The following is a 14,296-nucleotide window of genomic DNA, read 5'->3' as shown; positions in this document are numbered from 1 at the left end:
AACAAAGAAAACAAGAGTATGCTGGTGAAGATTCTCAGTCATTCTGGCCAATCATCACCTCAATCCTCGCCTCCATACGGGTGATCAAAACATCGCTCTTACAAAAACCAGGCCAACAACGACCTTAACAACTCGCCATTACTAAGGGGGTGGACCTGTTTCGGTTCAATTTGCATGTTATCTAAGTCATTACAAGGCCTTTGTTGGGCAGTACTATAAAGCTTGGAGCACCACACTACTCCAGATATTTTGAATTGAGAAAGCTTTCTGGATAGAAGGCGAAACGTCTTCAAACTTTAGAAAAAAGTCCATTTTTTTTGTTTTGTTTTTTTTTACTTTTTTGGAAAGAAAACAAGAGTATAGAAGACACACTTGATGCCAAAAGTATTCATTCACCTCTCAAAATAGACTTAGACTTAGACAACTTTATTTGTCATTTTGTATGCACAGAGTGCGTAGAGAACGAAATTTAATTGCATACAGCTAGTAAATTACAGTATAAAGTGCAGCAGTGATTAAAAGTAAACAATTGCAATGTAAACAATGCAGGAGAAAGAGACGGTGTACTATCAATGTACAGGTGAGTAGTTTGTCATCACCGTCTATTTATCTTTACGTCTATCTGTTCATACGTTGACCTTCCCACTTTTCTAAGAAATCTGTGTTGGATTTTACCATAAAATGTGCAGCATACCTGAATATTTTATTTGTTAAATTCTTCAAAATGCCTCCAGTTGTAGCTGCGTCTGTAATCACCTTGAATAAAGCAGCCGAAGCAGGAACGTACTGTAAATAACCCCTTTTACTACAGCAATCACTACAGTCTCCCCATGCGTCTGACGGTTTGTTTTAAGCCCTCGTGTTTCTTGGCTCCAGGTTCGGGAAGTACCGCAAGGATGAGAGGCCTGCGGAGAAGATGGACCGGAAAGGATCGAGCAAGTGGAGGCTAGAAGAGACGCAGGTTTCTGACGAGGAAACGATGAAGATGAGGATGGAGCAGGAGAGGTGAGGATAACTTTTATTGCTACTGATTAACACTGTTTGAATCATTAAAACTTGCTTGTTTCTCAGTATTTTAAGTTTGTCAGTGAATAGACAATTAGCAAAGCAAAATACATGATTAGAACTTCTCAATATAAAGCCTCTACATTAATATGAAGGCATGCTTATATTTTTATCTTACTAGCAGGGTAAATAAATGCAGGTTCATCTGTACTGACATAGGAACAGCAAACTGTGCACGCTCTGTACTTGCACCAAGATGCTTCTTGGATCTAATGGGGTTCAGTTGAATTTTTACAACAATCTTTCTGCTTTAAACCAGAGTGGTAAGAAACCATTATGAAAAATAGTTCACACACTGCAAAAACAGATAAAAAAATAAGTAAAATGTTCTTAAAGTTAGTGTTTTTGTCCTTGATTTGAGCAGGTAAATAAGATTATTTGCCAATGGAGTGAGCATTTTTACCCCTAAAATAAGATAATTAGACATCCTGCACTTGAAATAAGATGATGGAGATGAGTTGTTCCTATTTTAAGTGCAAAAATCTTGTTCCATTGGCAAATTACCTTATTTACCTGCTCAAATCAAGGACAAATGCATTAATTTTAAGAACATTTTACTTATTTTAAGTTCCGTTTTTGCAGTGCATGTTGGCTGAAAACGGTGCTATTTCTGCTGATGATTTTATTCCCTCCATATATCTGTTCCACCTGGCGGACAAGCTGACGGTTCTCAGACTGAATGATTCGGTGCACACTGGGATCCTTTACCAGTGGCTTTCCTCCTCATGTTGGACCACGATGCACCTCTTCTGCACTTTAATACCACTTATCAATCTCTATGGATCTGAGAACGTGACCATTCTCAAAGGAAGGAAGGGAGGATATGAAAGAATTTCCGTGTTTAAAGGGGACATACCATGCAAACCCCCACTTTTGTAGCCATTAAATACATTTTGTTGTGTACTTGGAGTCTGTAGGAGTGCAGAAAAGTTTAATTTAGTTTCTCCAGGTGCCGCATAGATCTCTATATAACCTTTTTGGGTTATATTTTTCAAGCCGTTTAGTTTTCTCTTTCTATTACATTGTTTCTGAACAATTACGTTACAGTATTTGTATTATTGTATTTTATTTTTTTATTTTATTAATCTTTTTTTGCTGCGATTTTGTAGTCAAAGCTGAAGGATACCGAACCTACAAGTGGAAACGTTTGGTTGTTGTTTATGTAAACTCACACAACGTCCCCAAGCATGCAACAAAAATGGCTGAACGGGGTGGAGTGGAGCGTTCTGCCACCTGGATGGGGGCGGGGCTCCTTCAGGTTTAAAGAGACGGCACCAAAACGAGTTGCTTTCAGATGCACCTCAGGACGGGTGGGTGAAAGAGGGACTGTAGAACAACAATAACGAGCAATTCAGATAAAAGCATTGCAGTTCCACTTTATATAGACCACAACAGAATGATTTAATGTGAAAAGGAAGGCATCAAAAAGCACGATGCGTCTTCTTTTAAATTTATGGACAGTTGACAAACCAGTGCATGAGCAGGGCACTATTGCACCGTGAATATGACTTTTTAAAAAGAAACATCATAAAACCACTTTTTTTTTATGACCCAGATGTAGCCTGCCACCTCTTGCAGAGCTGCCAGAGGTGGCACACATCTTCTGCTTTAAAAATAAATGTAGACTGATGGATCCTTTTACTGGCGAAAGTAGTGAAAGATCAATGAATGTAAAATAATATTTTAACGATAGTTATTCTGTAGGCTGCAAATGACTGAACAGTGGCCCAAAGGTTCTTCCTATATTCAATTCAATTCAATTCAATTCAATTCAATTTTATTTATATAGCGCCAAATCATGAAACATGTCATCTCAAGGCACTTTACAAAGTCAAGTTCAATCATATTATACAGATTTGGTCAGATTATACAGATTGGTCAAAAATGTCCTATATAAGGAAACCAGTTGATTGCATCAAAGTCCCGACAAGCAGCATTCACTCCTGGGGAAGCGTAGAGCTACAGGGAGAGTCGTCTGCATTGTCCATGGCTTTGCTGCAATCCCTCATACTGAGCAAGCATGAAGCGACAGTGGGAAGAAAAACCACCCATTAACGGGAAGGAAAAACCTCCGGCAGAACCGGGCTCAGTATGAACGGTCATCTGCCTCGACCGACTGGGGGTTACAGAAGACAGAACAGAGACACAACAAGAGAAACAAAAAAGCACAGAAGCACACATTGATCTAGTAATCTGTTCTACATTAGATGGAAGTAGCGGGTGAGCCGTCTTCTCTGGATGATATCACAGTTAACAGAACGCCAGACCAGGTGTACCTACTATGAAGAAAAAGAGAGAGAGCAAAAGTTAAAAGCTGAAATTACGACAGTCATTTCAATGTAATACAATGCAAAACTGGAGAACAGTAGACTGAAGAACAGTAGAAATCAGTAGAGTGAGAAAATTAGACCCTGATGTCCTCCAGCAGCCTAGGCCTATCACAGCACAACTATAGAGATAGCTCAGGGTATGAGCCACTCTAACTATAAGCTTTGTCAAAAAGGAAAGTTTTAACATTAGTCTTAAAAATAGATAGGGTGTCTGACTCACGGACCAAAACTGGGAGTTGGTTCCACAGGAGAGGAGCCTGATAGCTAAAGGATCTGCCTCCCATTCTACTTTTAGAGACTCTAGGAACCACCAGCAGACCTGCAGTCTGAGAGCGAAGTGCTCTGTTAGGAACATACGGGGTAATCAGAGCTCTGATATATGATGGAGCTTGATTATTAAGGGCTTTATACGTTAGAAGGAGAATTTTAAATTCTATTCTTGATTTAACAGGAAGCCAATGAAGGGAAGCTAAAACAGGAGAAATATGATCCCTCTTGTTGATTTTCATCAGAACTCTTGCCGCAGCATTTTGAATCAGCTGAAGACTTCGAACTGCATTTTGTGGACTTCCTGATAGTAAAGAATTACAATAGTCCAGCCTTGAAGTAACAAATGCATGGACTAGTTTTTCAGCATCACTCCTGGACAGAATGTTTCTAATTTTGGCGATATTCCGGAGGTGAAAAAAGGAAACTCTGGAAACCTGTTTAATATGGGATTTAAATGACATGTCTTGGTCGAAAACAACACCAAGATTTTTAACTTTATTACCAGAGGCCAAGTTAATGCCATCCAGATTAAGGGATTGATTAAGAACTTTATTTTTTGAAGACTCTGGCCCAAAGATTACAACTTCTGTCTTGTCAGAATTTAAATGCAGGAAATTTAAAGTCATCCAGCTTTTGATGTCATCAAGACATGACTGCAGTCGAAGTAACTGATTGGATTCATCAGGATTTATGGATAAATATAGCTGAGTGTCATCAGCATAACAGTGGAAATTAATCCCATGCTGTCTGATAATTTTGCCAATCGGAAGCATATATATAGTAAATAGAATTGGTCCAAGGACTGAACCCTGTGGTACTCCACAAGTGACCCTAGAGTTTGAGGAAGATTTATTATTAACATGAACAAACTGGAATCTGTCTGACAGATAAGATTTAAACCAGCCTAATGCTTTTCCCTTAATCCCTACAGTATGCTCAAGTCTTTGCAGGAGAATATTGTGATCAACTGTATCAAATGCAGCACTGAGATCTAACAGGACAAGTATAGACACAAGTCCATTATCTGAGGCCATGAGAATATCATTGGTGACCTTCACCAGAGCTGTTTCAGTGCTATGATGAGCTCTGAAGCCTGACTGAAACTCCTCAAGTAGGTCATTACTTTGTAAATGTTCACATAGTTGATTAGCAACTACTTTCTCAAGAATTTTAGATAAGAAAAGAAGATTAGATATAGGTCTGTAATTTACTAACTCATCTTGATCAAGAGATGGTTTCTTAAGTAAAGGTTTAATAACAGCTACTTTAAAAGCCTGTGGTACATATCCATTTACCAAGGATAGATTAATCATGTCTAAAATAGGACCACTGATCAGAGGGAATACCTCCTTAAACAACTTGGTTGGGATTGGGTCTAACATACAGGTAGAAGGTTTAGATGAAGCTAAAATTTTAGATAGCTCAGAAAGCTCTACTGCTTTTAAACAGTTCAGACACTGCGCAGGTTCTAAGGATTCCTCCAATGCTGCCTCACTTACTGAGAATGAGGTAATCATGTTTGGGAGGATGCCAATTATTTTATTTTTAATGGAATCAATTTTATTTATGAAGAATCCCATAAAATCATTACTGCTAAGAGCTAAGGGAATGGATGGATCAACAGAGCTGTGGCTCTGGGTAAGTTTGGCAACTGTACTGAAGAGAAATCTAGGATTATTCTTATTCTCCTCAATTAATGATGAAAATTTGCTGCTCTAACTCTGCGAAGGGTCTTGTTATACAACAATAGACTGTTCTTCCAGATTAAGTAGGATTCCTCTTGGTGTGTAGAGCGCCATTTTCTCTCCAATTTCCTAACATTGTGCTTCAAGGAACGCAGCTCTGAATTAAACCAAGGAGCCAGCTTCCTGTGAATAATCACCTTCTTTTTCAAGGGAGCTACATTGTCTAATGCAGAACGCAATGACGAAGTCATACCGTTTACAAAGACATCTATTTGTGAATTGGAAGAAACAACATTGCTGCCATCTACAGGGCATTTCTGCAATACGGAGGATATTAAAAAGGGGACAGACTCTTTAAGTTTTGATACAGCATTATCCGATAAAGATCTACTATAATGGAACCCTCTTTTGGGGGTGGAGAACTCAGTTAGATTAAACTCAAATGTTATTAAAAAATGATCAGATAGGACAGGGTTGTGAGGAAATACTGTTAATTCTTCACAATCAATGCCATATGTCAGCACAAGGTCTAAAGTATGGAGCCAAGAGTGCGTCGGTTTATGCACATTTTGAGCAAAACCAATTGAATCTAGGATAGTTTTAAAGGCTACACTAAGGTTATCGCATTCTGTGTCAACATGGATGTTAAAATCACCCACTATAATAGCCTTATCAGTATTTAACACCAAATCAGATAAGAAATCTGACAACTCATCCAAAAACTGAGTGTAAGGGCCTGGTGGACGATACAAAACAACAAACAGAAGAGGTTTTATTGCTTTGCAGTTTGGATGAGGGAAACTGAGGGTTAAATGTTCAAAAGAACTGTAGTTATTAATTGGCCTGGGACTAATTAATAAATCAGACTGAAAGATGGTTGCCACTCCTCCTCCTCTTCCCACAGATCTGGGAATGTGGAAATTTGAATAATTGGAGGGAGTTGACTCATTTATACTAACGTAGTCCTCTTGTAGCCAGGTTTCTGTGAGACAAAACAAATCAATCTGTTTATCAGAAATCAATTCGTTAACTAACAAAGTCTTTGGAGGGAGAGACCTTATATTTAATAGACCACATTTAATTGTTTTATTTTTAGGTTCAAGGTGAACCGTATTGATTTTTATTAGGTTTTTATGATTTGTTCCTTTTAGATAAGTTTTTGATCTGTTAAGTTTTGGCCGTGGGAAAGACACCGTCTCAATAGGATAATGGATGGGTAACAGTACAGAAGCTGCAGAGAGGTGTGTTAAACTACGGCTCTGCTTCCTGGTCTGGACCCTGGATTGTCAGCATTTAGGAGGACTAATAAATCCGGCCAGATTTCTAGAAAGAAGAGCTGCACCATCCAAAGTAGGATGGATGCCGTCTCTCCGGATCAGACCAGGTTTTCCCCAGAAAGTTCTCCAGTTATCAATGTAGCCCACGTCGTTTTCAGGACACCACCTAGACAACCAGCGGTTGAATGATGACATGCGGCTAAACATGTCATCACTGGTCAAATCAGGCAGGGGACCAGAGAAAATTACGGAGTCCGACATTGCTTTAGCAAACTCACACACCGAAGCAACACCAACTTTAGTGACCTCCGATCGGCGTGATCGGGTGTCATTACCGCCAGCGTGAATAACAATCTTACTGTATTTACGCTTATCCTTAGCCAGCAGTTTTAGATAAGATTCTATGTCGCCCGTTCTGGCCCCTGGCAGGCATTTAACTATGGTCCCTGGTGTCTCTAGTGCCACGTTTCTGACTATTGAACTCCCAATAACCAGGATCGGCTTCTCAGCGGGTGTGTCGCTGAGTGGGGAAAATTTATTTGAAACGCAGACGGGTTGGTGGTGAACTGGGGGCTGAAATCTAGAGCTATGCTTCCTACGAACTGTCACCCAGCCGGCCTGCTTACCCGGCTGCTCGGGTGCTTCTGGAGGACCACTAAGTGAACTAACGCTAGGTCTATGTGGCTCCGCGCTAGCAGAGGGGCGGCTATCAGCTGGTCTTTCCATAGCACGGAGCCGGGACTCTAATTCTGACACCCTCGCCTCCAAAGCTACAAAAACACTACATTTATTACAAGTACCATTATCACTAAAGGAGGCAGAGGAATAGCTAAACATCTGACACAGAGAGCAGGAGATAAGGGGAGACTTAGTCAGAGACGGAGAAGCTGAAGCAATAGTAGGAGAGGAAGCCATTGTGGAGCTAAAGCTAGGCTAGGCTAAAGCTAGGCTAGCGCCCTTCTACCACGCCAAGAGAGCAAACCGTGAAACACGAGGACTTCCCAAGCGTGATGTGCAGCAACAGAAAATGTTTTAAAAGTGCTTATGTGTTAGAAACAGATGTTACAGCAAAGAGATTAAAGATAAAAGCGAGAGAATCTGGAGCAACAAACCGTTGCTCACGCAGTGAAAACAGGAAGTGATACAATACGCCTTACCGCAAACAGGAAGTGACGTCAGTGACGGCAGTCAGGAGAATGATTATATGACATGTGTTCACACTTTAAACATGTAAATTATAAGCCTTCCTGTAGTTTTGTGGTTTCCCCCCCCAACACCAAACAGATCCAAGATGGCACGTCTCTGTGAAGGCTCTCTTCTGAAAATTAAATGCCAGCAGGGCGGCGTGCCAGTTTTTTTGGGAGGCAGCAGTTTATAAATGCCAAGACCATTACAGCTCTGTCAGCTAATTAATTCCCAGGCACTGCTTGAAGGGCAGGAGTCACTAAAGCCCATGTTTATAGAACATTTCACGTGGTAAAAATCTGGTTTGTATTCTCTCTTCATGCCTGCAGTGCTGACAGTCACACAATACAACAATGGAGCCGTAAGTTTAAATTTAAGACAAATGCCACATCGAGATGTTTGCTGGTTGTTTAAAGTTCAAAGTGGTCCTTTCATGTGTTAATCTGCCCCCATGGTTTTGGTGCTATAATCCTAAAAAGCTGCAGCGATATTAAGGTGATTTGATAACTTTGAACAAAAAGTTAAATGAAGACGATGTTTTATCTGACAATAGTTTTTAAATTGGTCCAATAATCCCTTCAGTAACACCTGACTATTTATTTTAAAGAATAAAACCCCTTCTTGTCAAACACCTGAGCAGCTTTAAGTGCAAACAACTTCAAATGACAATTAGTTATTTATGTGAACTTTGAACCTAGCTATGCATTATTATTTTTAAACTGGAGAGCCTGGCTGACTGCAGCTCATACGGCCAACGTTAAACGGCGTTATTTGGATGTGAATGGCTGCTATCAAGTAATTGAGCTTTTCTTGTGGAATAGATTAGCGATATTTCTTTTGGAGAACAGAATCCGATTGGCTCGTTTTTTCTGGAAAGTGAGGATTTTATCATTTCCCTGCTTTATATACAAGTTAGATGAAGAGAAGGCCAGTGCCTTAAAGGGGACATGCCATGCTTTTCAAATCTTCCTTTTCACATTGAAATCATTTAATTGTGGTCTATATAAAGTGCAACTGCAATGATTTGGTCTGAGTTGCTCGTTAATTTACTCCCACACGCCCCCTTTTTACCCCCGTTATGAAGTGAATCTGAAAGCAACTCGTTTTTGGTGCCGTCTCTTTAAATCTAAGGGACAGTCTTCACAACCCGCCCCATTTTTGCAGTACGCTGTGGGACGATATAACAAACAATTCATCCTTTTGACTTTTTTGCTTGTAGCTTCGGCATCCTTCAGCTTTATTTTCAAATTATGAAGGGAAAACACTTCACAAACCAACCTGGCTCCAGAGGGGGGGAAAGTAATTGCTCCCCTGTATTAAATATTTACTTTAGCTTCATGAGAATCAGTCTGTAGGCCGATTACCATTAGTCCTGTAAGATCAAGAAATCACATAAATAAGATCCGTCGGACAACATGAAATAGGCCAAAAGATCTCAGAAAAACAGCGCACCAGAAATTGACCAACTTGTGAGGAATGAAGTCACTGATCCCTCAGTCTGGACAGGTTTCCCTCAGTCTAGCCTTTTCTAAAGCTTGTCCCTAGATAACGACACACTGCAAAAATAGAACTAAAAATAAGATAATTTTTCTTGAAATGAGAGCATGTTTCCCTGAATTGAGCAGGTAAATAAGATTATTAGCCAATGGAATAAGCTCCATCATCTTATTTCAAGTGCAATGTATCTAATTATCTTATTTTAAGGGTAAAAATACTCATTCCATTGGCAGATGATATTATTTACCTGCTCAATTGATCAAGGATAAATGCACTAATTTCAAGAAAATGTTACTTATTTTTAGTTCTCTTTTTGCAGTGCACAGAGAACCTGTCTCCACACTTGGAGAAAACATGGAACCGTGGAGAACGTATCAACGGCCCATTAGTTTACAAAAGAACCCAGAACATCCCAAGCTCTGAATGCATCAGTTAAGGTTCACGATTCAGCGATAAGAAACTGACTGGGTGAAAATGGCCTCCATTGGAGAGGTCCAAGGGAAAAGTGAGGCACTGCACGAACACCAAGTCTGAATGATCCGCAAGATGCTTGAAGAAGAAGAAGAAGAAGAAGAAGTGTGTGTCCCGTTACATCTGCTGTAATGTACTAACAGTTAAAGAAGCTGCGGTGGTGGTGCGATCCTCCTGGGATACGTTGCTGTAATAGGACCTGGATGACTTGTCCATAACTTCTGCTCTGCAGCAGGACGTCCTGAGGGAGAATCTCCGACCCACTGTTTTAAACTTAACCTCATGCTGACTCGGGTTACGGTGATGGACAATGATCTAAAGCTCTGACTGCCTCCTGAAACATAATTACCATTTTGGAGTGACCTAGTCAAAGTCTGCACTTACTTACAATTGAGAAGCTTGTGACCTTAAACAGGATGTTTTTTCTTTAAAAGCCCAAAACAACTTTTCAAAGAATACACAAAGAATAATTCATCCACAATGAAATACAAAAAAAGAATAATGTTCTGTTCCTTTTTTTATATTTTCCTCCAGTTATTTAGTTTAGGGCGTAATTACTTTTTTAACTTTTGGTTAAACCTAATAAATAAATATATAAATGAAACAATAATTAGAAACTCTGTGTTTAATCAAAAAATGGTAGGTAATCCGTACCAAAATTCATCCACGATGAAATAAAAATAAGACTAATTTCCTGTTCATGTTGTTATTGCCTCCAGTTATTAGGTTTAAGGGGTAATAACTTTTTGTTAAAGTATCTGTTTTTACCCTGATGAAATGAAACATTATTTAGAAACCTCCTCTGTTTACTCAGGTAAAAAAGAAGAAGAAGAAGAAGAAATGCTCGGTAATCCGGAACATCCTCATTGCAAAAATAAAAAAAACAGAATAATCTATAGAAAAGAATCCACAGCCTTGGATGCCAAGAATCAATAATTTTAATTATTTATTTTGATCTTCCTCCTTGAACAAGATTGAAAACTGGATTATTTGGCTTTTATGTATCAGACATTGAAAGATATTCCACTTGAATTTAAGCCAATATTGACCTTTTTGCTGGACAACACAGCGGTTAGCTTGTTAGCCACCTCTGAATTAAAATAAACTTTTATTCCCCCGTAGCTGTTTTGGGAATCTGTGTTTGGGGGACACAGTCTGTTCAGTCTGGCAGTCTGCTCCTACATGCAGTCATTTTCTTACAGTGAACTTTCTCTGACCTCCACAGCTGCTCAGTATCACCACTTTTCCTCCAGATTTTAATTCCCACACTAGATTGCATGAATTTCTGTCTTCTGTGTTGCTACAGACGTCCCAAAAATGTCCTTCCCAAAACCTTTTAGAGGCATTTTCACTTGAACACTGTCATAACTAGCACTCGATGCCATATATATATATATATATATATATATATATATATATATATATATATATATATATTGTCTACCCGAACGTGTGTTATCAGTCCAGAAGAACCTTCAGCAGCCATCTTATCCCTCCAGACCTTTTCCCTTCCTGTACTTCCTGCCTTTCACTCAGGTCTGCCACTTGTGTCGGCGTTACTGCTAAAAAGGCCAGTTTTTAGCTCTCTGAATACAATGGCACATAATGGACCATTGTTCTGGCCTGATGTGGTAGAAAGGTCACTCATCGAATACATTTCTTCGGCCATAATGTCCCATCCTGCCATTTCTATACTCTTTCATACGCTGCCTCTTACCTTTCTCACCCCTATTGATTCGTACAGTTCCTCCACCGACTCCTTTCTTATTTTATAGCTGTTAGCAGACAAAAAACAAAATAGGGTTGAAATGATTTGAAGCTTGGTTTTCCTTTCTGACGCATTTCACTCGTCGCCAGATGGTATTTGTAAAAGAAAATGTTTTGGTTATGCTGCCTTTAAGTCTTTAACAAAAATTATTTCCCTTTATGTTTTTGGTAAAGGGAGCTTAAAACGAGTTTCCACGAAGAACATTTTAAAGGAAACAAACCCATTATATAAACGTATCGCAGTTTAGTGTGATTTTGTTTTGTTTACAATAATGTGGTAAAAAGATAAGCAGAAGACCAAAAAAATAATCAATTGTTGGAACAAAGCACGTCCATTTTGACCTTCCCAGTCAGAGCCGCCACTTCCTCTACTCGCTTCAAGTGTGAGTGTCGAGCAAGGAGTCATCTCGCTTATCATTGACAGCTGTGGTCTTTGGATTTGCTTGCTGCTCTTTTTGATCAAATAGTGGCAAATTCATCAATAAACCTGTTATTGATCTGTCAAAAGGGACGTTCATATGACCGAAGGCGGCAAAGGAAGTTTAAGAGCTTTACTGCACAAAAACAAAGCGTTCAAAATGTTCAAGGACTCCCAAAATCCTGTTTGTGTAAAAGCAAGAAAGATAGAAAACCAAGTCTAAATTAACCTATCATGTTTGATAGTTTGGATTTATTTTTTTATAAAAATTTGAGAAAAATAACCAGTGATGCTGTAGCTGCTTGTGGTTACACAATACATGTCTAAAAGTAGAATGGGAGGCAGATCCTTTAGCCATCAGGCTCCTCTCCTGTGGAACCAACTCCCAGTTTTGGTCCGTGAGGCAGACACCCTGTCTACTTTTAGGACTAATCTTAAAACTTTCCTTTTTGACAAAGCTTAAAGTTAGAGTGGCTGATGTTACCCTGAGCTATCTCTATAGTTATGCTGCTATAGGCTTAGGCTGCTGGAGGACATCAGGGTTTATTTCTCTCACTCTGAGTTATCCTACTGTTCTCCAATTTGCATTGTTCATTGTTATTTTATCTTTCAACTTTTTGTTTTCCGTCATTTTTTCTCTTTCCATTACCATCTAACATAGAAAGTACTCCTGGATCAATGTGAGCTTCTGTGCTTTCTGTGTCTCTGCTCTGTCTTCTCTAAGCCCCAGTGGGTCGAGGAAGATGAGCGTTCACACTGAGCCTGGTTCTGGTTCTGCTGGAGGTTTTCCTCCCTGTTAAAGGGGAGTTTTCCTCTCCACTGTCGCTTCATGCATGCTCAGTATGAGGGATTGCTGCAAAGCCATCAACAATGCAGACGACTGTCCACTGTGGCTCTACGCTCTTTCAGGAGGAGTGAATGCTGCTTGGAGAGACTTGATGGGAAACGTTTTGACCAATCTGTATAACCTGATGGAATTTGACTTTGGAAAGTGCCTTGAGACGTTTCATGAACTGGCGCTATATAAATAGAATTGAATTGAAATCTACAGTGTAGCTGGATGAGTTATGCTGAAGTAGTTGAGCTTTGGGACAGCCAAAGTAGCTGAAAGAGAGTCTCTTAAAGAGAAAATGCACCAAACGTGTTAAGGTGCATTCTCATTGGCGCCACAATGTCGCCACTTTTGCTTGCTCTCACTCACCTGACATTATCGGCGGCCGTTCGAAACAACATCTTGTGACAAATTTCACTTCCCGAAAGTATTCCAAATAATAGTCGAGTCTCAATTCGGCCACAAGCTGGTGGAGGTCGCCTCGTTTGATTGATGGGATGCACCTATTTACCAACAAATCTTTTCCAAACTCTTACATTTCTGAATTATGAGGGAAGCACTAATTCCTAAATACCTCAGGTTCAAAAACTAAAGTATTATTTTGCATATTTCACTATATCTTGTGAAAGAATTGCAACTATTACCAAATTAACCTTTTATATATTGATGTTTCTCTGACATGTGACAGATTTTGAGCCTAGACAAACTTATTTATAGTGATTTGTCACCGGTACCTAAAGCAATGAAAACCTCAGCTTTAAGGATGTGATCCTTTACTTCCATCCTTCATTCCCATCAAGAGTTTTAAGTGTGTCCAAATATCTCCTGCTTACTGCCTAGAAGTCAGTGTTTGACATGTTTCTCTTTGCTTTTCGTCAAATTCTAATTTGTAAAAGCAAAGGTCAGAGCGAAAGTAGAACTTCTTGAGGGAGAAATATTTGTCTAGGTTTTATTAGCTTTTCCTCTTCTTAACTGATCAAAGTGAGTGGATTTTGCCTCTATGAATAGAGCCTTTAGACACTTTCTTTCACCCCGGCTCCTTGATAAGAAACTGGTCCTGTTGACAGGTCCTGGGACAAATCCCGGTCCTGGTAAGGCGGCGAGCTGGATTGCTTTGTCTGGCCTTATCTTATCAGCCCTTGTACTTGTGTATACAACCAGTAGCTGCTCCCACAGCTGCTGCTCTCCCAGAAAGAAAACACAGTTTTCCCTTTGGGTTTAGAGATAGAGCCCTCAAGGGCCCCCCCGCGTCCCCCTGGGCCGTTAGATAATCGCTGAGTCAACGCATTGCGAGGACAGCATGCAAATCTGCCATATCCTACATTGTTGGAGTTGGCAGTGTTCTTACCCCCTAAGGCTCAGTAACTGCATTGGATTTTAGTTTTCATCTGTTTGCAGCGTTGTCCTGCTGGGTTTTCCACGCGGCTGATGTGTCCCATTGGCTTTTCCCCCGCTGTCGTTAAAAAGGCGACCCATAAAGAACAGAGAGCGGTTTGATA

The 14,296-nt window shown here is 39.8% G+C and overlaps 1 protein-coding gene across 7 annotated transcripts in view; it reads left to right on the top strand.

Annotated features, from left to right (window-relative positions):
- The window catches only part of LOC105930934 (partitioning defective 3 homolog), a 343,689-nt gene that overhangs the window by 237,032 nt on the left and 92,361 nt on the right, over positions 1 to 14,296 (top strand). For all 7 annotated transcript variants that reach the window (XM_012869384.3, XM_036138632.1, XM_036138633.1 and 4 more), the window contains one exon: positions 877 to 1,005. In XM_012869384.3, the coding sequence (XP_012724838.2) occupies positions 877 to 1,005 (129 nt within the window). The remainder of the gene's footprint in view (positions 1 to 876; positions 1,006 to 14,296) is intronic.

This window comes from Fundulus heteroclitus, chromosome 6 (assembly GCF_011125445.2).
Source record: "Fundulus heteroclitus isolate FHET01 chromosome 6, MU-UCD_Fhet_4.1, whole genome shotgun sequence".
Taxonomy (NCBI): Eukaryota; Metazoa; Chordata; class Actinopteri; order Cyprinodontiformes; family Fundulidae; genus Fundulus; species Fundulus heteroclitus.
This window is presented reverse-complemented; position numbering and strand designations above follow the sequence as displayed.